The sequence below is a fragment of the Corvus cornix genome, chromosome 8 (assembly GCF_000738735.6).
Source record: "Corvus cornix cornix isolate S_Up_H32 chromosome 8, ASM73873v5, whole genome shotgun sequence".
Lineage (NCBI taxonomy): Eukaryota > Metazoa > Chordata > Aves > Passeriformes > Corvidae > Corvus > Corvus cornix.
The window spans coordinates 31,126,317-31,151,326 of NC_046338.1; the positions used below are offsets into that span (position 1 = coordinate 31,126,317).

Here is a 25,010-nt window from a genome sequence, read left to right on the forward strand (position 1 = left end):
CCTGTTGAAGGTGGGCTACAGGGCCCTGCTGCAGTCCCATGTACCTTTCCTCGTGCTTCACTGATCAGGATTTCTTTTTTCTTTGAGGTTTTGCCGTTCACATGTTGTGTGCAAGTGCTTGGTTAGTTTTCCATGCACTTTCAATCAAGATAAAAAGTGAAGAACTGAACCTTTACCCTGAGTCTGGACCCCCCACTAGCACCTGAGGGATGGAAAACCCGCCTGGAGCTGCTCCCCTGCTCCAGGTTGATCTGAGCTACTCTTCCCGGCCTGTGATGGCATCTCCCTTCCCAGAGCAGCTCAGCTCACATTCCTCATGCCCAGCAGGTCTCTGTTTGTACATTTGCTGCCTAAGGCAGTGGAAAAAAGAGAAAGATGCCTCAGGGACTGGAAAGTGATGCTGTGTTCATGTCCTTGCTCTGGGGCATTGCTGTGTGCCAGTGCTGGGTGGTGGGGAAGGAGAGGTGGCTGTGCCAGGCATTGGGATAAACCTTCTCGTCAATTTTGGGGGAACCCAGACCCACAGATGTGTCTGATGGAAGGAGGAGGGTGCTCTGCTCTGCAACAGCCCTGTCCCTGCAGGTGGCATGTCCCTCCCAGAGGGGTCCGGAGTCATCCCCCCCCTCCTTGTGGAGCATCTCCATGGGGCACTGGGGAGCCCGGTGTGGATGCCCCTCATCCCAGGCTGTGCATGTAAAGGGGTCCTGCTCCTTCAAAGGAGCTTTGCGTGGAGCTTCTTTCCCTTCCCTTGCCCTGGTTTCCCCCTGCCCCACAGCTGTGGGGCAGCCCTGCTGCCAGCAGAGGCAATCAACTTGGAGTCCCTGGGGGAGAGGACCAAAATGTTTAGAGGAAATTAAAAATTGAAAGGTTCTGTAGCTCTGCAGCTCTCCCTAAAAGCCGGGGTTAAGCAGAACACCAGCAATGTGTTGTGCTGCAGGGATTTGCTAATGGACTGGGGGTGGTGGGGGGTCTGGGCTCAGCCCTGGCAGGTGGATGGAGCTGGGGCAGGTGCCTCTTCCCTGCTGGGGTGGGGGGAAGCAGGTGCTGGAAACGTGATGTCCCTGTGGCTGGGGCCACACACGTAAGAGCAGAGCCACACCTGGACTGCCTCGAGAGGGATCCTGGTGCCCCTGGCACGTGGGTGGGTCTGGGAAGGGTGAGGAGCAGTGCTCTGGGCAGGGATTTTGTTCTGGGGGGTGTCTTTATGGAAGGGTTTCTCCCAGCTGCCTGGCCCCGGCGGTAATCAGGTGCTTTGGGTTTTAAACGGGATGTCAGGAAGGATTTGGCTGGCGAGGAGGATGGAAAGTGACAGCTCAGCTCGCTCTGGATGAGCAGCGTGCTGCAGAGGTGGCCAAACACCTCCCTCCCTCCCTCCTGGCACTGTGGCCAGGCAGGAGCGGAGCTCGGGGTTTCCAGGCTGCAAGCTGGGGACACGGGTGGTCACTGGGGAGACACGGGTGGTCACTGGGGACACGGGTGGGCCTGGGCTGGCCCTGCAGTGGTCACTGTGGCTGCGCCATCTCAGCAAGGGGGACATTTTCCAGATCAGTGCATCAGCCCATCGCTCCCCACCCCTCTACACTTTTGAGTCAAGCCATGCTTTGCAACATGGGGTTCAGTTGAGCAAATCATTTGGGCTTGAAAACCAAAACTGAGTGCTTCTGACCCTAAAAACATTTGTCTTTTTTATTTTTAGATGGGCTTTTTTTGAGATGGAAATTGAATCTTTTCCTTGTTTGGGGAGGATAAGAGTGCACTCAACCCTGCATCAGATTGTTTCCCTTGACCCATGAGTAAATGCTTTTCTTTCCTCTGACCTGGAAGGCTTTCTTTTTCTTTCCATTTGGCAAGAAAAAGGGAAAAGCCAAATCTTGGTACGGGTCACTGCAAAACAAGGTCTGGAGCTGGAGCTCTTCAGCCTGAGCGCTGTGCCAAGACCCATCAGCTCTTCCCACCAGTCCCTGGAGTGGCTCCCTTTTTCTTGCAGTAAAAAGCCCTGGTTTTGCCTTGCATTTTGCTGGGAGAAAACGACTGCCAGGCAGGAGAGCAGCCTCCGGCCGCTGGGTTTCAGATGAGCAGGGATCAGGATGGTGCTTGTGCCTTGCTGGCTTTTTGGGGGACATCCCTGGGATGGTTCGTGCCAGCTGGCCACCACTGCATCTTTGCTAAGGCCCGTTTGGGTGACTTTGGGGGAAATGCCAATGTACTCCTGCTGGCAGGAAGGAATGTGAAGGAAACGTGGGGCAGCAAGGCTGCTGGAGCATCCCTCAGGCGGGAAGTGGGTCAGTGCTGCCTTTCAGCTGAACCAGGGCTGTGCTCTGGGGCTTGGTGCTGGCTGCAAGGATCTGTGCACGCCCCGTCCCACAGAAACGGGGGCTGTGGGTGTCCTCCTGAGCACCCCTTGCATCCCAGTGAGTTCTCCCGTCTTCTCTCCATCTTGGACCTAGCTGCTCAGGCGTTGTTTCCAGCATCAGTGGCACCCACTCCAAGCACAGCGTTCGAAGGCGAGGGAGAAAGGAGGGAGCTCCTTGTGGATGCTGTGGAATGCCTTCACCTCGCAGGCAGCAAGAAGAAGGGGGGCAGATGGCGTGGGCTGTTCTGCATCCAAAGTTTAGGACCAGTTGGAATTGGGACTGCTGCTGGTGAAACCCTTCCCTGGCGCAGGAGGTGAAGATTGGCTTCTTCCTGCTGACAGTGAGCTGGCAGGGCAAGTGAGGAGGGCTCTCGATGGACGAGGCTCCCCCGGCCCCTGCTGCGCTCACCCTGCGTGTGAGCGGGCTCCTCATCCCCTCCCTGCTGCCAGGAGGTTTCTCTTCTGATTCAGCTCTTCCAGGGCAGAAGCTGATTGCAGAGGGGTTGCGATCTCACTTGTGCTTTTAATCCCACTGCTGTCAAGCTCCATTAGGAGGTTTGGCATCATCTCACTACCTCCGGGGCCGGGCCGCCGTTTGCCCAGCTTGAAATGAGGACAAGTCTGGGCTACGCTGGAGCGGGCAGGGGCCGGCGAGGCAGGGATGCTTTCGGGGCCCTGGCTGCCCCCACTGCTCTCCCCAGCACTTCCAGACGTTGAGAGGGGCTGCAAGAAGTGTGAGACCAGCTCATTTTGGTGGCCTGGCCGCTTCGGGAGCAGGATGGAGAGGAGCTGGGAGCCCGGCAAGAGCCACTCCCCGGGCACTGAAGGTGCCTGGAAACCTGCCGGCGCCGCAGCCTCAGCCCACGCGCTGCTCCAGCCGCATTCGGGTGCCCCGGGGCCGCCCTCCCCGCGCTCCTCCGCACACGTGCGGCCGTGGCCGGGCTGCGTGCGGAGCCGGGCATCCCTCCCTGCTGCCGCATGCGGCTCCTCGGCGGCCGGAGCGGGGGGCTGCGGGAAGGGAAGGGAAGCTAACGGGCCCGAAAGCGGGGCTCAGCGTCCTGCCCGGCCGCACGAAGTGGGCTGCACGGCTCGGCAGTGCGAGGGTAAGCTGCTGTCGCTCATCCCTGTCCTGCCCACCGATGCCCCCTGAGTAGCTCCCTGATTTCCAGGCCCATACGCTGCAGGGAGGCTGCCCTAGGACCAGCCCGGCTCATCCTTGCTCTTCTGGGCATGTTCACAGCAGTTTTGAAGCTCTGTCTGCCCGTGGGCTTGCAGTTACCTGAAAAGGACATATGACAAGAGCATGAGGATGGGCAGGGAAGGTGGGAATACAGAGAGCCAGAGCCCTACAGGCTCCTGGGGGCTGGCTGGGTGGTCACTGGGGTTATGTCTCAATCTTCCCTGATCTCCCTCTCACCTGTGCTGAAGGAGAGTAGAGCCAGGCTTCTCTGCCAACAACCAGGAGCAGCCAGTGCCAGGGTTTGGGCAGGCACTGCTGTCTTGGTTGTGGCCAGAATGTGACTTTGAAAGGCTCCTGTGCAGCCAGGAAGGTTGGAGAGGGCTCTGCTCCCTAAAGAAAGAGGGGAGAAAACCTTCCAGTGGAGGTCATAGCCCAGCCCTGTGCTGGGGCTTAGGGGTGCTGCTTTGGGTTGGGGTAGCACCACTGCACCCCTTGCTCCTCGCTGATGGCTCCTGAAGCTTGTCAGCAGATGAGCCTGACTTCTTCGCTGTGGGTTTTTCCCCACGGAGCTTGTGTTACCATGAGCCTGGAGAGGTGGTCGGTATATGTGTGCAAAGGTCATGCTTGGCTGGAAGGAGTTAATTTGCTGCTCTGTCTGTCCTCCCCACTCCCCTGAGCATCACCCAAGCTCCCCTCTGGGGCTGGGATGGGCTTTTCCCTGTGCCTGCTGTTGGCTCTGCTTGGAGCCACGTGAACCACAAATCCCACTGGGCATGTTTTCCCTACCAGTGCCCACAGTGATCGCTGGGCCTCTGCCAAGACAAGCAGGGCTGTGGCTTGGCAGGCACAGAGACCCCTCGGCGATCGATGCACCAAGGAAATCCCTGGCTCTGGTGAGAGCCGACTGGCAGCACCCCTAACCAGGGGCTCTTCCAGGAGCACTGGAGCAGGGTAAAACTTCCTTGCTGGAGAGCCCCAGGTTGCTCACAAGGTGGGGCATTTCTTTCCTGGAGCCAGGAAAAGCGGCTCAGATCCATCAAGTATTTAGGCTTCACGTTTGTGGGTGGGCAAAAGGAAAGGTGTCTCATGCCAGAGTTGTATCCACTGGTGATGGAAAGGGTGCCAGCACTTTCCCTGTGGGATCCCTGTGTTGGCTGGGAAAAACCCTGCCTCCTCACATGTGCTGGGCAAGGAGGGTGAAAATCAACAGGTTTTTTAATTTCTCCAAGTTTTCCACGGGCACCACCATTCTCGTAGCTGTCCCAGTGCATACAGCTGGTGGTGGTGTCCCTTTCCCCTTTTTTATCCCAAACTTGCCCGGACCCCACACGAGGGAGCCTGTTTCCTTTGTGTGGCTCCCTCTGTGTCTCCTGGGGAGGAAGAACCTGGAGGGATGTGTTTACTCAGCTCAGGGCAAACATCCCAGGTTCTGACTGAACAGTCCAAAATGGAATATGGGATATTTTCCCCACATCTGAACTATCTCAAGGTAGAGTGCATCCACAGCTCCTGGCAGGGTCTAGGAGCACAGGGATAAAGCACCCCATGGGCTACCCAGATTTGCCCTCCACAGCTTTAAATCCCGTGCCTTGATCCCCCTGGACTCTTGAGCTTCTTCCCATGCCCCTGGGATGGGGAGACTGAGCCAGCTGAAGGAGGGAAGCAGCTCTTGCTCCCAGGCTGATGCTCCGGGAGTGTGAGGGGTTAATACTACCCTGCTGCCTAATCATAGCCCAAAGCTGTAAACCCCCACCCCGGGGGAACATCACTGCAGCTCTGGATGTAAAATACTCAAGCCTGAGCTTTAATGATATTTATCTTTGGGAAGGAGAAAGCATAACTCTTGGCTAACGACATTACCCAAGGCTCATCCTGTCTCTCCTCCGGCGCAGACGGATGGGCAGCCCTGTGTGTCCCTGCGTGTCCCTGCGCAGCGTGGACAGCCCTGGTCCTTGACACTCGGGCTGGAGTTCCTAGATAGTCATAGTGATGGAGAAAGATTCTCTTTTGGGGAATGCACCCTCCCTTGAGCAGCTCCTGAGGGAAAACAGCCATCTGCCCGATTCAGTGGGTGCACAGGTGCCACTGGGATGGGGGGGTCTCTGCAGCCCCCTAAACACATCAGATCAGGGAGGGAGTGCAGCTGCACGGAGACCTTCCTGTGACACTGGTGCACGGGTATGTGTGATCTCTGGGTCGCAGGATGGGCGTATCCCTCAGATAATGGAGATGTTGGGGCTGCTGAGCAGCTCCTGCTGAATGTTCCTTGTGAGGCTGAGCCCGTTTTTCAGTGTTTGTGCAGGCAAAAAACGAAGCCACCGAGGTGTACAATGACTAACGAATGCACATCTGGCATGGGAAATGTGCTGTGCAGGGCAGGGCTGTGCATTAGCTCCCCTGAGCTCTCCCCAGGGAGCAGGCAGACTTGGGAGGCTGTGGCCATATGCTCCGGGATCGGGATGAGAGGCAGGGAGGGGTGAGGGTATCACAGGATCGTGCTGAGACACTGTAACCTGTACATACCCTCATCCCCCAACCAGAAATACGGAAACATGCTCCACCTGACTCCCAAGGACCTTTCCACGTCTTAATCCCCCATTTTCAGCCCAGCAGCCCTGGTGTTGAGTGCACAAGGCAACTAGAGATCTTGAAACCTGTGAGGAGCAGGCTGGACGCTGGTGAGGATGGAATTTGGCACTGTCAGGCTTTTTCTGATTGATACAGCAGCCTTGGGCTCCGCTGAAATGAAAATAAAAGCAAGATCTAGCACAGAACGGAATAAATTCTCCTGCCAGCAACTGCAGGTTCAGCTCCTGAGCATCCTCTGGCATCAGCGTTTTGGGCTGGTGGAAATGCTGGCCTGAACAGGAAGGAAATGATTGATGTGCTGGAGTGTGCAGGGGGTGAGGTGTACCCAGGCAAGGGCACCCGGGAGCGCCAGGCCCCGGCACGCTCCGCAGCAGGGCTGGAGCTCCGTGCGCACACCCGGGCATCTCGTGGGCTTTGCATGCTCAGATGTCGTGGAGGAAGCACCTAAACAAGGACTCGCTGAGTTATTTATCTGAATGTCCATCCTCATGAATAAGGGTGTGAAGCATCGTTGTGGGAAGAGAAGTCCGGGGGCTCAGATTTTTTTACAGCAGAGAAAAACCAGAAGGAACTAAAAGTATTTTATGGTTTTGTTTTAAAGCTAGTCAGTGAAATCCTTTTCAGCACGGGAAAGATGGAATTTTGTACAACCCACAAGAACTTCCCGTGCTGATACGGGATTAGCTGCAACACTTACAAGCCTTGAAGTCAATTGTTCGTGTGGGTACTGCAGCATCTGAGGGCTGCAGAGGGGGAGACTCTGGCAGGCTCATGATCCCTCTATTGCCAGGGTACCTGTGTGCCTGTGCCTGGGCATGCTGAGCTGTTTGTGGTGCCCTGGCAGCAGCTGATCCCGAGATGCCAACAAGACAGGATGCTTTGCAGGTGCTTTGTGCTGCTCTTGCCCCAAAACAAACTGAAATAAGAACTTGACAAGTATTTTGTATCAAACTGCTGCTTGATTTGCCAGTAGTGCTAACCTCAAACACTCTGAACATGCCAGCTGAGCCTCCCAAACCATGTGCTTTATTTAAAACCACATTGACTGAAAGCAAAAACTTCGGCTTTAATTTTCTTCCGTGTTGTGGAGCATCTGGTGCTCCTGTTTCTGAGCGTTTCCCAGCCACCACCAAGCAGGAATCCCACCTTCTCTGTTCTGTTTGGTCACCCATGCATTGCTTTAAAAAATAATGAAACAACAATAGGAAAGACAGCTTGAGGGGGAAAAAATGAGACCAGCATTGGAATCAGGCGAGCTGATAACCTGCTCGCTGGAGCGATGCTGTTTCACATTCGCTTTGTTGTGATCTCCTGCAGCGCCTGCCTGCTCTGGGCCGGAGCCACGGGGGTGATGGAGGAGCATCGTCTGGATCTGGGCAATCTCAGCTCTGTGTAAGCGGAGTGACTCCTTAATCCCAAAGAAACTCTTTTCCATGTCCATCCATGGAAACAGCGAAATGTCAGTTCTGAATTAGCTGTAATAATGCCTCCCATGGCCCTGGCAGCTCTTGCTGAGGGGAGAAGTGGCTCTCCCTGCATCCTGGGCTGTCATCACCTCCTCGCATCCTGCCCAGAGCAGCCCAGGAAATGACTTTGTCACTTTTCCTGGCCTCCTCCTCCATGCTCGCCTGGATGTCTCTAATTCCCATCCCTCCAGCAGCTCTGAAGCCCAGCTAAGGGGAAAATGCATCTCTACCACCCTCCACAGAAATACTCCGCGTGCTCGCTTTTCTCGCTCTGTGCTTCTCTGTACTTGCCAGCCCTCTGATGTGCTGGAGTGGATGATGTGGATTCTCCTTTCAGCAGGGGAGCAGGGAGGCTGTCCCTGGCCGGGCTGTGTGCAGGTGTCTGTGTGTGCCACGCAGCCCTTCCTTCATCCCGCAGCAGCTCTTCCTTCATCCCTCAGCCAGCAGGCGCTTGGATCCTGCAGTACAGAGGGTAAGTGCTGTGACAGGATCCACTTAGCTCGCCTTTGCATTTCATAATTCATCCTGCCCTTTTGCTAAAGGCGCAGAGCCGTTTGCATCCAGACGTGCATTTATTTCCTCCCGGCTCAGCTCTGCTGCTGGATCCCGGGGAGAAATCGGCGGCTCGGGCTCCTGGCTCCGGCAGCGAGCAGCTGCAAGGGCTGGGCTGGAAGAACGGGGAGAGCAATCCCTGCCCAACGGGGATGCCCTGACGGACGGTGAGCTGACGGAGAAGGTGAGCGGTGTTTTCTGCCCAGCTTTATAGCTTGCTCTGCAGGGAGGAAAAGTATCAGTGGTGTCTTGTGCTTAGGAACTGAAGCACAGGAGAGTTTTACTGCCTCGCCGTAGGAGAGGTTCTGCATTCATCCTACCAAGCTGCACTGCCTTGCCATGGCTTTCGTGCCCTGTTGAGACCAAAATCAGAGAGAAACAGGCAAACACGAGTTCTCCTGGCACAGTAATCCTCACACTCGCAGCGGTCAGCTCGTGGTGCAAGGCATGAGATTCAATTATCATTATCGTAGCAGTGAGCAGCACTCCGCTTCCAAAGGTGATGCCAACTGCAAGCTGTACCTTCTCCAGCTTAAACTCCTGGTTTGGAGCTTCAAAGCTTCCCAGCAGCTGGAAACTCTCACTGGGGGCAATATCTTTTATGTGTATGCGGCTTCCCAGTGCCAGCATGGACTTGGGGCACACAGCAATGGGCTGAGCTTGCAGCAAAGCCGGCAGTGCCTCCGGCCTCACGCTGGGAAGCCAGTGTCTGCTAAGAGAGATGTGTTTTACAGGGAGTCATGGGAAGGGGGGGTCATTCTGCCTGCAAAATGGTGGATAGGCTTGGCATCCCCACCCCTGGCCCTGGCTCATCCCTGTGGCTGTGGTGTGGGATGGGTTTTTCTCCTGGCTGGGGTAGAGGCAGAGGAGTGTGAGTAGCTGAGACATGGTGAATGGATCCAGCCAGAGCCTCTGGACACCCAGCATGGGGCCGAGGCAGTGGTGACATCAGGAGACGCTGTTAGGGATGGAGGTGCTCGGGGGACTGGAGGAGTGGCTTTGGGGTGCCCGGGGTGCTGCAGGACCTGGGCATGGGGATGTTGCAGGTCTGACAGTGCCTGAGGTGCTGCAGGGCTTGGCTTTGGGGGTGGCCTGAAGGTACCCAAGAGTTCGGGGCTGCTGCCAGTGTGTGCTCCCCAGGAGAGGATTAGGCTTGGTGTGTGTTCAGTGGGCGTCCCCCCTTTTTCCCCTGCCGTGGGGCCGGGGGCGGTGCTGGGGGCGGCAGCTCCGGCCCCGGCAAACTCCTCCCCCGCGGCCGGACCCGCCTGGATGCTCCCCTCCACCGCTCCGGTGATTATTCCGCTTCCTATTATTTATTATTCCCGCTATTATTGCTCTTGCCCTCCTCCTCTTCCTCCGGCCCTCCCCCGTCGTCCCGGCCCGTCCCCACCCCAGCCGCCGCGCTCCGGACCCGCCGCCACCCGCTCCCGCCCGGCCGGGCGCCCCAGGTACGGCTCGGGCACCCCGCCTGCCCCGCTCCGCGGCTCTCCAGGGGCGTCGGGGCCAGGGAAAGGCTCTGGCAGGGATTGGGGCTGCGACGGGAAGGGGGAAGCCCGGGCGGTGGGGGGCGCGGAGCACAACCGGCTGGGATGCTCGGGTGGGATGCTCCCGCATCGCCCCGCTCCCGCATCGCCCCGCTCCCCGCATCGCCCCGCTCCCCGCATCGCCCCGCTCCCCGCATCGCCCCGCTCCCCGCATCGCCCCGCTCCCGCCATCGTCCTGCTCCCTGCATCGTCCTGCTCCCTGCATCCCGGGGCAGCGCCGAGCCCCTGCGCCACAGCTTCGTCTGGGCGAAGCTCCGAGGTTGTGGTGCCCTACGAGATCCTGACTCGTTTTCTCAGGGTTGTGTGGTCCGACTTTGTGCTGTGCTGGGTTTGTTCAGTCCCCGTGAACTCTGATGGCAGCTCGGGTGGGTAGGACAGAGTTTTCCCGTCTCTAAACCTACTTCTTTGCAGCCACTTGAAGTTTTGGGAATCCCAAGCCTGGGGCTTAGCCTCATGCTCCCTTTCCGGGAGCCCAAAGCTTAGCCATTCATCAAGGACATGCCAGCCCATCAAATCCTCAACCTCACCACCAAACCTCTCCAGAGAAATGGTGGCTGCCTTTGCTGAAGTGGAGGAAATCAAATCCTTTTGTTTATTCCGAAGGATCTCTGTTTTATCTCTCACCGGGCTGCAGTAATTAAAGGAGACCTGTACTTGAGCTATTTGCCCAGCTTTTGTTTTCTCTTAAGGTTATCCTGGAGGATTTTATTCCCTCCAAAAGGGCATGTGGGAACATTTAGTGTTTTCAGCTATATTTCATTTGTGTACTATTGATTGTCTCTCCAGCACAGAGATTTTCTAAGGAGTGGTGGAATATTCCACCCCGACGGAGGCTTGTGTTTCTGGGGCTGGATTTTTCCCCTTTCCCAGCTTTGCCCCTTGCTTGCCTAAGCCTCAGAACTCCCTGTGGTGCTGTTTGAGGGATACTGTGTGTCCTGGGGCTGCTGGCTGGCATTCAGCATTGTTCCTGCAGGATCCAAAGGGTTCTAACCTGGGCTTTGCCAGGGATTGGGAGAAAAGGCTTTTCCTAGGAAGGACTTTTTCACCTGCTGAGAAGCCAAGAGGGGAGAGTGTCACTAGGCTGCCATTCTCAATGTGATGGCGGACATCGGGTCAGTGAGTCCAATCCTATTCTGGCACCATCTCCGCTGGGATGTGAAATCCTTGTCCATCTCTTTCCTAAGTGCTGGATTTCAGCCTGGCCACAGGCCTGAGGACAGCCAGCTCCAGAGACCTGCTTAGGAGAGGCAGCCCAGCCCTTCTGGGGACTGTTCCAGCCCAAAAGACCCTTTGCAGGGTGGAAATCAGATGTGAAGGATTTTCTGCTTGGCAAACCCTCTTCTCTGCAGAAATGCAGAGCATCCTCCAGCCATTTTGCATGGGGCATTTTGGGCGCATGGAGCTACAGGAGAGCCAGCCAGCTGTGTGTGTCTGCTGGGAAGAGTTAGGATGGAGCTTTGAGAGGAGCTCTGCTCCCAGCTGGTGCAGGACCACCCACCTTAGCCATGGGCACAAACAGGAACACAAGATATGCTCCTGTTCCTGGGAGCTGCTCTGTGGTCATGCCTCAAATCCGATAGCCCCCAGGGCAAGTGGCAAACAGAAATAAGGTCAGGCCATGGTGTTCCCTTTGTTCCCTGCCCCAGCTGCCTCCACCTTCTCCCCCTCCATCCTCCATCCCTGCTGCCCCCATCCCTCCTGGCATCTCTGCCCTCCTAACCTTCCCTGTCGCTGCTTTCCCACCAGGATGACGTATTTATTGTGGCTCCGTTACCCTTGTTTTCTTGAAAGCAAGTTTCACACTTCATTTGCAGGAGACATTCAGACTTCACGTTGGGTTTTCCTTCTCACTGGGCGCGTGTGGCAGTGTGTGTGTGACCACCCCGGCCAGCCCTGCTCCTGCTGGATCGGGCTGCGTGAGGTGGAGCATCCTGAGTGACGGATGAGTCTGTAGCCTTGCTGTGTGATAAATCAGCGAGGAAAAAAATAGCCGGTCTGAAATCCAGCAAAGAGTTGGGCTCTGCAGAGCCGGCCCGTCTGTGCCTGGTTGCATTGCGCCTCCTTGCTCTGGTGGGATGCAGTGGGTGAAAGAAGTGTGAGTAGTCCTGTAAAGCAACTGCAGGTGAGCTTTGCCCGTAGCTTTATGGAAAAGTCAGTCCTGGGCCTGATCCTGGAATGAATCCTTTTGGATGTGCCTCAGACAATGGGGTTTGGGTCGGGTGCTGTGCCCTGCGTTTGACCCCAGAGCAACGTGTGGCTCCAGCTTTCCCTGGTGTGTGCAGCCATGGGGCCGTGGTCCAGGATCCCGATGGATGGGCCATCTCTGAGATGGATTACTGGTGGCTTGGACAGCAGAGCTGTGGCTGGGTGACTCTGTCCATCCCAGGGGGTGTCTGTCTCCAGATGGGCTGTCCTCCCACAGCACACCATTGGCATCGCTGTGGGTGTCTGAACTGCAGAGCAGAAAAGGGGACCCGTGGCTTCCCCATGCCTGCATGGGGCACCTTTCCAGGAGGAGAGAACCTCGGGTGGATACCAGTGGATTCACTCTGGCTCTGTGGGTGAGAAGGGCAGGAGGGGCTTCCCAGTGCTTGTTCTGAGGGATCTCTGGAGGTCAGAGTGGCTGTAAGCTCCTGTTCCCACGGGTGACGTGGCTGTTACTGGGCCTGCATCCCACTGGGAAGGATGAGGCACGTGGGCTCCTTGTGGGTGGTGTCAGTACCAAGAGTTTCCCTGGCTCGCCAGTGCTGGGGTTTGGGCTGGTTCCCCTCCAAGCACGGCCACTTTGTGGTGCCCTCGGGATGGGAGGGCAGCTCATCCCTGTGCCGTGTCCAGCTCTCTGCCCGGGTGACCTGCGGTGGCTCCCGTGCAAATCCCACCCTGCTCCTGCTATGGGGGCCTTAAAAGCCCAGGGGGAAGTTACAAACACGTGTGTCCCCAAGGCTAGGAAAGGGTCACCCAGAGGCCCTGGAGATGGGCATCCAAGCTCTGGGCAAGTCACATCTCCTCCCTGGAGCTCAGGGATGAGCAGCTGGTGGCAGCTGCCACATTGGGCAGACAGAGGCAAATGAAGAGGAGATCAGAGACTTTTCTGGGTTGTTTTCTGGATCCCAATCACAAAGCCACACTTCCAGAGCCAGCAGCTGGCCCTGATGTCTGGCCCCACCAAAAAGAGACAGTCTGTCTGCCTTGCGCTTTCGGGGAGGCTCCGAGAGCCCTCCCAACTGTAGTACTGGTGCACGTGGGAGGCTCCTCTCTCTGTACTGCTGCCTGAATGCAATTAGGCTTTAATGAGTCATTAAAATAAATCTCTGTTTCTACTCCAAGCGAACATGCTGGGGGGATGCTGACAGTCGGAGCAGCAGGTCTTGCATCATTCGGAGGCAGAGCCTGCCCTTCCACACCCTCCTCCCCAGGGCTGGCACCCTCCATCTCCCTTTCCCTTGGACAAAAGGACAGTTCCCAAGCACCATGCAGATTAGCAGCTCCTGTGAGAGCAGGATTAAGCTATAACCAGCCCTAGGGTTGGGTTTTCTGTTGGAGGAGCTGTGATCTGGAGGGTCGTCTGTTCTCTGGTGCCAAAGGGCACCTGCCCAGCTGGAAGTGGGCAGAGGTGTACCTGGTTTGTTAGAGATGCTGATGGCCATGTCCTGCTTAACCCTTACCTGCATCTGGTGGGCAGCTGGGGGAGATCTCAGCTGGCCCTGTGGCTGGATGGAGATGAACATGAGGCAAGCAGCAAAATGTGAAAGGGAAGTGCAGTGAATCACCGATAGGCACACGTATAGCTATCCTAACTAATGTAAATGGGATTTAAAGGCCTCCTGAGCCAAGAGGGGTGGTGGTGGCCCCTCACCTTTTGGCCAACACAACATCTCCCTTCATTCCTCTTAACGGGTAAACAGTGCAATTACCCGATATGATGTCTTTGCTAATTGAATCCCCCCACAGTGGCTGTCCAGCTGGCACGCTTGCAGGCAGGAGGGCAGATGCTGGCAGGACACAGGGGGACACCTCAGGTCCCTGAGGAGCAGCACCCCTCAGACACCTGTCACTGTTTCAGCCACCAGCCCCCAGGCTGCGGGAGGGCACAGGTTAAACGCAGGGGGTGAGACAGAGAATTTATTTTGCATTTTGTTTTAGCAAAACACGTAAACTGGGTGACGCCGAGGCACAGCGGGTCCGCCCTGGCACGGCGTGGGTGGCATGGCCCGGTGTGCTGTGCAGGGGGGACTGCAGCTGATGGGATTACAGAGGCTCCAGCCTCATCCAGAGCTTCTCCCCTGGGCTTTGCTTTCGGGAGCAGAGTTTGCTGCTACACGGAAAGGTTATGCACAAGCTGTGTTTCATGTGCCAGGCTGGGAGGAACTGGGATAGGGCAGCAAGGACAGATCCATGTGGGAACTGGGAAACTGGGGAAAGAATTTTCATGGGAATGGTGGAAATGAGGTGGGAAGGGTGAGATGGCACCGATGTCCAGGGCAAGGAGGGTGATAATGAAGTGGTGCCTTGGAGGAGAAGCTGTCCTGGGGGTTGTTTCACAGAAAGCTGCTGAGAAACTGGCCTAATGAAAAAAAAAATCTTTGGAGGGAAACTCACTGCTGTGCTTGGTTGGATCTTGTTGGGGATGCTCTGTGGGGTTTCTCTGAACAGTGCTTCTGGGACTGATCCTCCTCTTCCACTGTGTGCCCGGGATGAAGATGCATTTGGTGTCACTGAGTTCCCGGTGGAATTAGCCCCACTGGAGAGCAGAGCATGCACCTTCATGTGGGGGAGGAGCAAGAAAATCAGACTGGGGAGAAGACTGCATATCCACAGAATGTGTTTGCAGCCCCCAGGGCATGGAGGGATTTGGCTGACCTAGTCATGTCCTTGCCCTGATGGGAGGAGCCCACTGGTGTGAGGAGTTGAAGGTTTCATCTTGGAGCAGTGAGGGTGCTGGAGAATGAACAGTGGAGCATCCTTGAAGAGAGGCCGGCTCCATCACACTGCTGGGGAGAGCCTGGGGCAAGTGCTGGGAATGCTGGCTGATGCTGGGGAATACCCGTGCTCTGTTGGTGCCTTGCCACGGGGTTCAGTCAGTCCTGGGATACCCGCAGCAGCACAGGGTGTGAATGCCATCGGGGTGGATTAAGTAACCCTTCCTGCTCCTTCCCGAGCTCACAAGGATCCATGTCTTTCGCTGAACATAGTAAACACCCGTTGTGACGGGGCAACGTGGGGTGCAAGTAAGATCCAAGCCCTTGCTCTCCCAGGTCTGTGTCCTCCAGGAACCCACAGTACGGGGGGCAGGATCCAGCCCGGGCTCTGGCTCTCCTCGGGCCGTGGCCACAGGCAAGCTCCCAAGCCTTTGGCACACGTGTGCGGGAAAATTCTCCAGTTTTTTTGGCAAGGGCCGGCCTCACGTGGGACACACCCAGCGTCCCGGCTCGCTGCCGCCCCGGCACGGGCGCTGCTCCTCCGGGGCTGTGCGGGTGCTGCAGGGCCGGTGCCTGCGGCAGGGACGCTGCCCAGGAGTGCTGCCCGGCTCCGGAGCGCCCGTGGGATCTGACGTGCGGGATAATCTCAAAAGCCCTTCTCTGTGTGACTTGGCTTCGTGCCGCCGGTTTTGTCCCCGGTTATTTCGGGAGCACGGCGGAGCGGCTCCCCGGCACACGGGTTTGTCCCCGGTTATTTCGGGAGCACGGCGGAGCGGCTCCCCGGCACACGTTCCTGGCCTCGGCCATGCGGGGCTTTTGCCAGGAGCTGCCCCGGGAGGAGCCCTGGCACAGCGGCGGGAGATGAGCCGTGTGGGTCAGGCCGAGGGTGTTCCCATCCTGCATCCCACCGTGGGCTGCACACCCCCCTTCCCGGGACCGCATCCACCCGCCCGGGCTCCCGAGCTGGGCTGACTGGGAGCCGGCCGAGCAAACACAGCGGGTACGAGACGTGTGGGGGGATGAGGAGGGATCTGTCACGCTCATATCCTGGGTTTTAAGCCGCCCTGCAGTGAGGAGGAGCTGCAAGTGGGGTTGGAATTATATAGAGGCTTGCCTTGTTCCAGATGTAGCCTTGGCTGAGCCATGGGGTTTGCTGTCTGTGTGTGTTTGGGGGGACAGGGTGGGGTGACAGTCCCTTCCGTGTCCGTCCATCGTATATGTGGCTGCGGTTAATCCACACAGGCAGGCGAGACGGGATCTGAATAGTCGCTTAAGGAGATAAAGCGCGGATGAGATGCCCAAGTAACGAGATACCGGGATAATCCGTGCCTGAGAAGTCCCAGCCTGCAAAGCTGCCCTTCCTCCGGAAGTCTGAGAAGTGCTGCGAGGCCTCCCAGGGAAAGGAGTCAGCGTGTGCTGGTGCCAGGATGTGCCAGGGCTTCACACAGCTGGACGGAGCTCGAAGGGGGATGCTTGGTCCTTTGTGGCTGTAAAGACGTCAGCAGGGAAGTTCTCCTGGGCTCCCACAGGGCAGGATGAGGCCTGGCGTGGGAGGCAGTGAACCTGGGTGGGAAAGAAGGTGTTTTTTGGCAGAGTTTGATGGCTGGGAGAAGGGATCTCCTGGGCTCAGTGGGTTGGGAGCACAGTGTTACAGCAGGAGCGCAGCCCCTCGTGCCCACCCTGGAGCTGGGGTCTGGCTGGCAGCTTCCACCACTGAAGGCATTTGATTGTTTTAATTGCGATTAATATCTTGCCTTTTCCACAAAGCTTTTGCAAGAAAAGAGCTGGTTTCACATCCTTGTTGGTATTTTGTCTTTCCCATCCCTGGGCTGGGAAGAGGCAGTGGGGGGCCTTGGGGAGCTGGTCCAGGTGGTGGAGGGAAAGCAAGGGCAGACTTGCAGCAGGGCACAGGATTTTTGGTTTTGATGAGTGACTGTGATTCACTGGAGCCTCGGCTGGGGGACAGTGTCACCTCTGCGACCTCGCTGTCCTTGCGGTGGCTGGGAGCAGGGTGTTGGCTGCAGCAAAACTGCTGGGAAAAACCCACACGGCTCAAGGCACCAAAGGCATCACAGCAGGAAAAAAGCCTCGGGGAGGAAATGGGTCACACTAAACACCCTTTCTGCTGGGGAAAACCTTATTTGGAGTTCTCTGCAGCAGGCTGAAATGAAAGGTTTCCCGACTGCTGCTGTGATTTCTGTCTGCGGACTGGTCCAGACTCCAGTATAACTCCAGCAGAACCAGCAGCAGGTTCAGCTGATGCATTCATTAGAAGTTTAAAGGTTTCACAGTGCCCCAGGGGTTTGCCTCCTGGGCAGGAAGCCTGGGGGCAAGCACTGGGCCCAGAGGGAGGCTACTGGGGGGCTGCCAGCTGCATCCCACATTGCCATTGCTGTGGGTACAATTTCATGTGGCTCGGCTCGTTTGTGTGGTGGGCTCTCCTTGTTTCTGCTCCCCCGTGGCTTGGTCTGTCCCCTCAGAGCAGAGCACCTGACATGCAGGGAGGTGGCAGGAGCCCAGCCTTGCCCAGCACCCGTCCTGCCCCGTGGCTGGGGGTTTGCAGCAGAGGGCTGATCCCCCCCTGCCGCCGGGCTGGGCTGTGCGGGGCAGGTCGCAGCTGCCCGGGAGCTGCCCTGTTGTTTGCTGCCATAATCTGTTTTGAAAAGGCAGCCCCTGATGCTGGTTTTTTCCAATTAGGCCCTGGGAGATGACTCTGGTGAGGCAGCGGCCGCTAATTTACCAGGCAGACATTTCATTGAATTATCCCGTGAGCTGCAGAGCAAAACCAGGAGAGCAGAGCCTGGGTTGGGGCAGGACTCGCGGCGGGGTTCGGCACGATGCTCGCGGTGTATACCCGTGCCCTGCCCCGGCCCAAAGCTGCTCCCGAGCTCTGGTGTGGGTGTTCGACCCCTGCCGGGTGGCAGGGATGAGCTCGGGGCTGCTGGGACACCCGTAAGGACGGGAGTGTCTCAGCTGGGCTGGGAGTGCTGGTGGCTGGCAAAACCCTCGCCGTGGACTTGCAAACCGTGCAAATCTGCTATGGACGTCACTGAAGGAGAATAAATATAGAAGGCTGAGATGCCACGCGTTCCCAGAGTCACTTTTCAGGCCGTGACTGTGCGCCGGGAGGCAACATCAATAAAGAGATGTATCTCTGCAGCAAGCGGCTCTGCCCGCCTGCCCCTCCGGAGGAGTTCGATAACGCCACGGCCGCGCCCTCCGCCCGCTCCCGACCCCCGGCGACAGAGCGACCCCGCTGCCAGCGCCCCGGCCACTCCCCGAACGGCAGGGACCAGCCCTGCGCCTATAAATCCTGGTTTTACTGACATGATTTGTGTGCCAGAGGGTCCCCACGGCCACCCTTGGGCTGCTGCCTCTGCTGAGCCGCCCAGGAGCCGGGGAGCAGCGGGTGCCAAGGAGTCTGCTCAGCCTGGGATATTGAAATATTTAAACAGCTCTCGACTCCACTTTTTAAGCCAGAAGGAGAAATGGGGCTGTGCCTCGAGGAGTTGGGCTTGGGCATCCGCCTGGGATGCCTCTGCGTCCTGTCCTGCTCCGGGACAGCTGAGCTCACAGTGCAGCCCAGGCTTTTACAGGATCCATGAAAATCTATGGCCTTTTTGTTGGGATGGAGTGGTGGGGCCGTGTGCAGCTGAGCCAGTGGAGCCCAAAATAGGTATGGGCTGGTTCCTGGTGGCAGAGGTGTGAAAAGGCTGCTGTCGTCGTCCTGCCCCTTTCTGGGCATATTTAGTTTATAATCCCCAAAATCCCAGTTACTCCCGAGACTGTGGCTCTTGCTCCTTCCCTGGGAGGTGTTACATTCCCTTCTTCATCCATGCAGGAGAGAGCTGTGGGCTAGAGAAAGCTATTTTATAGGCACAAACTGGGTGGAAAATGAACTTCTGGACTGGTGGTGCGCAGGCTTTGGGGAAGAGGAGAAGGGTAGGAGCTTCCTCCTCTTGGAAGACATCCCCTATAAAGAGGAAAGGTAGCGCTTCTCTTGTGCTTCATTTTCATTTTTGCCTTTATTTAGCAGTCACTATTTTATTAAGGAAGAGCCCAGTTCCTGTGTGGGGCTAGTGAAATGCTGATCCCAGCACTCCCAGAAATGGGAATACCAGAGATGGGGCATGTGGAAGCCCAGCCATCCTCGAGGCAGCCCCGATCAGACACTCAGGTCTCGGAGGTGACCGAAGGATCCCCAAGGCTAGTCCCTCCCTGCCCAGGGTCATTCTCCAGGGCTGCCTGCTCACTCCAGTCCTCAGGCTAATTGGATGCTGCTCTCTGAGCTCTAAATCAAATCACAGCTCCCATGAAATGTTCTGGATGTGAACAGCTGCCTGCATCATCCGTCACTGCCCAGCTCACAGCATGTCCCTCTCGGGGTCATCAAAGGTCAGCATTTGCCTTTTTCAGCCACCCACTGTCACCTTTTCCCTGTTAAAGGAAGGCACCTGGGGAAGTGACAGCCACACCAAAGGCTCCCTGTGTGTCCCCTCACGCTCCTGGCAGAGGTTCAGGGTACGGTTTGGTAACAAGGAGCAGGAGCTGAGTGTGTTGGTCTCTATTATTAGCCCTGTGCTGGGTCTCCTGATGGATGGAGATATTAGCTGGGTTATGGACATATTGATTTCTTTGGGGCTTTTTTTTTTCCTTTGTTTCATGTGTGAGAGCGGCTCAAGGAGGAAATCCAATGCGTGCCCGCCTTTTGGCTTCCTACAGGAACTTCCCATGAGCTGAAAATCAATTTGTGGCAGGCAGGATGTGCAAATCATCACAGCAGAGCGAGGAGGGTGGGTGATTTTCGGGGAGGGAGGTTCCAAGTTTTGCCTGCTGGGACGTGCAGCCGAGAGGGGCCAGGGGAGAGTTGGGAAGGTCTCGCCTGAAAGCTGCCACCTTTCTCCGTTAATTAGGGCTGCGTGGCGAGTGGGTAATTAGATCTCCTCAGTTGCAGCGGGCTGGCACTTGGGCCCTATCAATTATCCCTGCTCTGGACGAGGCACAGAGGGACACAGGGGCCAATAATGAAATGCGGCTGTGCCGGGCATCACCGGGGGGGGGCAGGGGGTGATGGGGCCATGGTTGCGCCCACTTCTTGGTACAAGTCCTCAATTTTGGTGAAACGGCAGATTTGGGGCACGGGGTCGTCCTTTCCTGGCAGTTTGGTTTACCCACCTTTGCAGCACCCACATTTCCCAGCAGTGTCCCTAAAAAAGCAATTTCTTAGCCCCACTGCAGTGACACGGGTGGCATTGGTGGGGATGGGGATGCTGGGCAGCCTCTTTGGGAAGGGGAATGAGCTGACAGTGGAGTTTTTCTCCTTGTTCTCCCTTCCAGGGCCGCCGAGTCTCCCCTTGGCCATGTGGTGCTGCCCGTCCCGACCGGCCGCCCCGGGGCCAGCGTGACTGCGACCTCCTGCCTGTCCTTTTCCGGGTGAGTGTCTGTGGGGTGATGGGGGATGCTCGCCTGTCCTGGAGGGGATGGAGGAGCAGTTTCGTTTCCCAGCAGCACCTAAAACATCGGCCACTCGCGCAATGATGCATCCGCCTTCCTTGTAATAAATTTTCAAGTGGAAAAGGCCAAGTGCTGACTAAGCCAGGCCTGCACCCTGCTCCTGTAGAGCGCTTCTCCCAGCTTGGGAAATGCCTCCTTTCCCTGCTTTGAATCAAGGAAAATAACACGGGGATGAAGCAGGGCTTCCCGCAGGTCCCAAATCAAGGCAAATTCTTGGGAAACGGGGGAAGGCAGGCAGGTGCAAGGGGTGCTCTCAGGCCATGTTTAACCTCTCCCTCCACTTCTTCCAGGTCCAACGCCTCCGTCACTGAACGTAAGTGTCCCCTGGGTGCCATGGCACAGGGATGGGGGTGGCAGCTGCTCAGCCTTGTGAATGCTTGACATGCAGCTGGGGTGCAATTTTTGGGCTCGGACTGTTGTGGAATTCAGAGGCTGCCCTTTGGCTTTTCCTGGTGAAAACCCAGGTTTGTTCCTGCATTTTGAAGCAGAAACTGGATTTTCTGCCAGGAGGGTGGAAATGGTCCCTTTTGGCTCAGCAAGGGGGGGAGGTTTTGCCAGTGGGCTGTGGGGGGTTTGACAAAGACCCCAAGCCAGAGCAGCAGTAACAGTGAGGGGATGTGATGCTGTGTCCCAGGTGTGTCCTCTCACTAAGAGGAGGAGGAGGATAATATTGGATGATACTTTTCCAGCTGGGGAGAGAGGAATGAGCATGCAGTATTTTGGAATGGCTTGTGGGCATCAGATCCACAATGTGATGACAAAGCCAGGGTAGGTGAGTTTTGTGTCCCTGCCTCGCAGAGTTTGATGGAGAATTGGTCGGATGACAGCGGGAACTGTTGTTATCACCGGGGGAATCCTAGCGACGGTGATCCTACTGTGCATCATTGCTGTGCTCTGCTACTGTAGGCTACAGGTGAGTGTCCTCTGCCTTGCCACCCCTACCTTGCACTGGAAAGGGCTCCCCAGGGCAGTGCTCACAGCCCCAAGCCTCCCAGAGCTTAAGAAGTGCTTGGACAATGCTCTCAGGCACATAGTGTGATTTTTGGGCTGTCCTGTGCAGGGCCAGGAGTTGGACTCGATCCTTCCAACTTGGGATATTCTATGATTCTGTGCTCCCCGGGCCAAGGTGCTGCTGCAGGAGGGGTCTGGATGGGCTTTTTTTGCCTGTGATGGCAGGGAGTTGAAACCTCCTATCCCCCCCCAGGAGCTGCAGTTATGTCCTTCCCTCCCCTCAGTGTGGGGGGTACTGCCCTAAGGCTTTTGAAGCTCTGCAGCACTTGCTAATTGAGGTGCAGGCTTGGCTGGGTTTGCAATACCAGATGGAGATTTTTATATAATTTTTCCCCCTTGTAAATTAAACGAGGAGGCTTTCAGCAACAGCTAACTGCAACCTCCTGCTCTTTAAAAGTTAATGTGAAGTCTGTGCCATGCAGCAATGCCCGTGTGATGAAAAGCACAGCGCTTACTTGGAGCAGTTTTCAGCTGGCAGGATGAAACACCTTCCCCTTGCAAACCTCACAGGGGGATGGCGGTGAGTGCCCCAGCCACTGCCTCCTGCAGCACGCTCAGGTCCAGGTTTTGTCCGGCTTCTGCTGCTTCACAGGACCCAGGAATGGTGGAGCAGATCAGCAAGAGGCCACGGAGGGTTTCTCTGGCAGGGGGATGAGGGGAGTGGGGATGTGGCAGGGCTGCCCCACCGGCTGCTCCGCTTCCCCTCATACAACCCCTTCCCTTTCCTGCAGTACTACTGCTGCAAGAAAAATGACTCCGATGAGGAAGAGGAGGAGGAGGAGGAGGAGGAGGAGGAGGAGGAAGAGCCCGAGCTGCCCACGCACTCGCACCTGGGCATGTGCAACGCGTGCAGCTCCCGCGTGGTGGACGGGCAGGGCAGCCCCGCGCCGCCGCCCAGCGAGCTCAACCAGCACGGGGCTCACACCTACTGCCCGGCCTGCTCCCCGTACGGCTCCCCCTTTTACATCCGGACTGCCGACATGGTGCGCAACGGGGGCGAGAGGGTCACCTACACCCCCGCGTGCTACAAGGAGATGGGGCCGCCCCTCAACATGGCCACCCTGCAAAGCTACACGGTGAGCCGCCACGGCCTGCTCCGCGACAGCTTCCCGAACCCGCGGGCCATCAGCACGGAGGTGTAGGCACCATTGCCACTAGCACGGGGTGTCCCCCGCCGGCGCCCGCTCCGGGGAAGGGGCTTTTCACTTGTCTTTGAGGAGAGGAGCCCGGACGCCCAGCCCGAGGCCAGCACGATCCTGCCGAGCCGCCCGGCACGGCCAAGCCTTGCGGGCCAGAAGGCGAGCGAGACCTCGAAGGGCGACGCCGAACCGGCCGCCTCCGAACCCATCATTAAGTGTCATTATTATCTACTCTCTCCCCCAAAGGGACTTGTCTAACGAGGGCTATGTACAGTAAAACCTAACTTAATTACCCCAGGCTCCCCTGGCTCCCTGAGCCCAGAGAGGCCTTCGGTGTCCCCGCACAGCCACCCGAGGTGATGCCCACTGCCTTGGGCACACGGAGCAACGGGCTGACCGTCCCCGCCGAACCCCCGTGCCGAGCGGGGCATGGCAGCGCTCCTCGGCCACGGGGAAGTGAAGAAGGGCAGATCCAGGTCATCCTGCTCCCCTCGTGCTGCGTCAGCTGCCGCTAGCAGTAAGCTTTTCTGTTCGAGTGTAAGATAGGGCACCGTCTCCCACCTGCTTCGGTCTTTGCACGTGCTGAAGAAGTTGAGGACGTGAATTTAGGTCACTGCCGCGGGAGGCAAAGTTCCTCGCAAAAGTGCTCACCCACGCAAACAGGCACGGGCTGGTCCGTCTGCGGCCAAAGCCCACACCTCTTCTACTCTTCACAGGCTTTCTTAGGAGCAATTTTAACTTGGACCCATGAATATGGCAAGATTTTACTTATGGGAAGAACTGAATTCCTAAATAACTGCAGTTTTGGTCACCTTCAGCTTTCAAAGCTCCACCCTGACAGCTCCGACAGCCAGAGGAAGGTTGGCTTTAGGATGGATTTTGCTTTTGACAGCAACAGCAGAACCCACTGGGTCACATCTCCTTTGCCCATAGCCTCCCACTGGAAAGTGACGTTCAGGTGGTCGGGGTCCCCCTGCTTTTGCTTCTGGAAGAAGAGGGCACAAGACCCAAATGTGTCTTGAACATGTTGTGAACGTGGGTTCACTGGCGCTGCAGCTGGCAACGACAGCCAGTGACTCTGCCTTTCTGCAAAAACGAATGTGGGAAAGGTTCTTCTTCCTCCATAAATCAAATTAGGTGAAAAATTACTAAAGGGATATCTCCATCTTCATCTCCATTCCCAGGCACTTCCATAGCAACCAGTGCAGGACTGCTCAGCTGAGCACTTCCCATTCACGGCAGGGAGGAGGGACCGGGACAGCAATGATCCCTGCGGATGCTGTTGGAGGTAGTGGCAGGAAACCCTTGCCACGCCTTTGCAATATAGGGTAGGACTGCTCAGAAATGTGAGTGGTGGGGTTTTATTTTCACCACTGCAATTTAGAAATCATCCCACTGCTCACAGAAGGATTTGGACTTGACCTCCCCATTCACACACAGAAAAAGTAGGTCTCAGCACAGAGACACACAGCACACCAGCCTCGAATGTCCACGTTACCAGGCAAAAGGCTGATGTACACATTGGACCTGCCCATGCCTTGGCACCTCTGATCTGAAGAAAGGAGCCAGACAAAACGTGGTGATGATCCTTGTAACCAAACACTTTGCCCCAGCCTGCATTTTACACACACTTCTGAGCAAGTGTTACGCACCATCTCCCCCACCTCCAGCCCAAAAAGACATTGCATTTCCATTATGTTGAGATTCGGTCTAGCTGCGTTGCTTTTAGAGTCTCTTTCCACTCTCCAAATAGTGATAGCAGGTTTTAATGTCCTCTTACATTAAGGGCAGGCAGGAGGGAAGATGAAAGTTAGCAGCAGCAAAGCTCTCTGGATCCCACTGGTCAATAGTCTGTAGCTCCTGCTGCCTCCCATCCAGCCAGTGCTCCTCCCTGAAAATACAGTCTGTAACAGGAAGAAAATCTTGGCTAACTTGATAAATCCCATTCTTTCCCACTCGAGCATCTGCTCAGCTAGGTCTCATCATGCTGGGAGCCACGAGAAGTTAATGTGTCCCAGTATGGTCTCTGCCAGACGGCCCCGTGATGCAGTCCCCTTGGCACAGAGCCAGCACACGGACACGGTGGCTCCCGGCACCCAACTCTACTTCCTGGCACACAAAAAGGCTTCCCACTGCCACGGCAGCGCCGTGACCCCCAGGGGAGGGTGGGAATAACACACTTCTGTGGGTCACCCTTGTGGTGAAAGGAAGGCCACTCCACTGTCATCCTCGTCACAAGCAAATAAAGCGTGACCTGTTGCTGGCTAACGAGGCGCCGAGGCTGGGGCGGCAGTTCCAGAGCAGCCAGATGGCCAAGATGAGGGCTGGCCTTGCAGCCAACACATGCCCTGGGTCTGGCATGGCTACAGGGAAATGGGTGAGTCTGGAAGGGCTGGAAACACGGGGGATGCAGCTGAGGATTAGAACGTTTGAGAGCTGGTGGAGGAATAGGATGGGGTAGGGGCAGGGATCCCAGACTTTTTTCCACTTCAGATTCCTCCTGTTACTATTCTGTGTCTTTGTTGCTCAGCTATGGGTCCAAATTCAATGTCAGAAATAAACGAGGACTTTGAAATACAAACCAGGAATGGTTTCTGTTCTTTTGGCAGGCAACACCAAAAGGGCTTTATCCAGTGCTGCCTGGAAGCTCTACTGGTGCAAGCATTTTTCCTCCCCACCCTTCCTGCTCCTGCTTTTGCTCCTCTTGTGTCCCCTGCTCCTCCCTTGACTCTGGCCTAGGCAC

The 25,010-nt window shown here is 56.8% G+C and overlaps 1 protein-coding gene across 1 annotated transcript; it reads left to right on the plus strand.

Annotated features, from left to right (window-relative positions):
- Positions 1-8,173: 8,173 nt before the first annotated feature.
- On the plus strand, positions 8,174-24,848 carry FAM163A (family with sequence similarity 163 member A). The gene is made up of 6 exons (XM_039556306.1): positions 8,174-8,324; positions 16,180-16,182; positions 19,941-20,036; positions 20,408-20,430; positions 20,916-21,030; positions 21,860-24,848. Exons 5-6 carry the CDS (start codon positions 20,938-20,940, stop codon positions 22,268-22,270), a joined length of 504 nt encoding a protein of 167 aa, XP_039412240.1. The 5' UTR covers positions 8,174-8,324; positions 16,180-16,182; positions 19,941-20,036; positions 20,408-20,430; positions 20,916-20,937; the 3' UTR covers positions 22,271-24,848.
- The last annotated feature ends 162 nt before the right edge of the window (positions 24,849-25,010 follow it).

Coding starts and splice junctions, on each gene's coding strand:
- FAM163A (XM_039556306.1), top strand. CDS start 20,938: ATGACAGCGGGAACTGTTGTTATCACCGGGGGAATCCTAGCGACGGTG. Junction 21,031..21,859: donor TCTGCTACTGTAGGCTACAG/GTGAGTGTCCTC, acceptor CCTTTCCTGCAG/TACTACTGCTGCAAGAAAAA.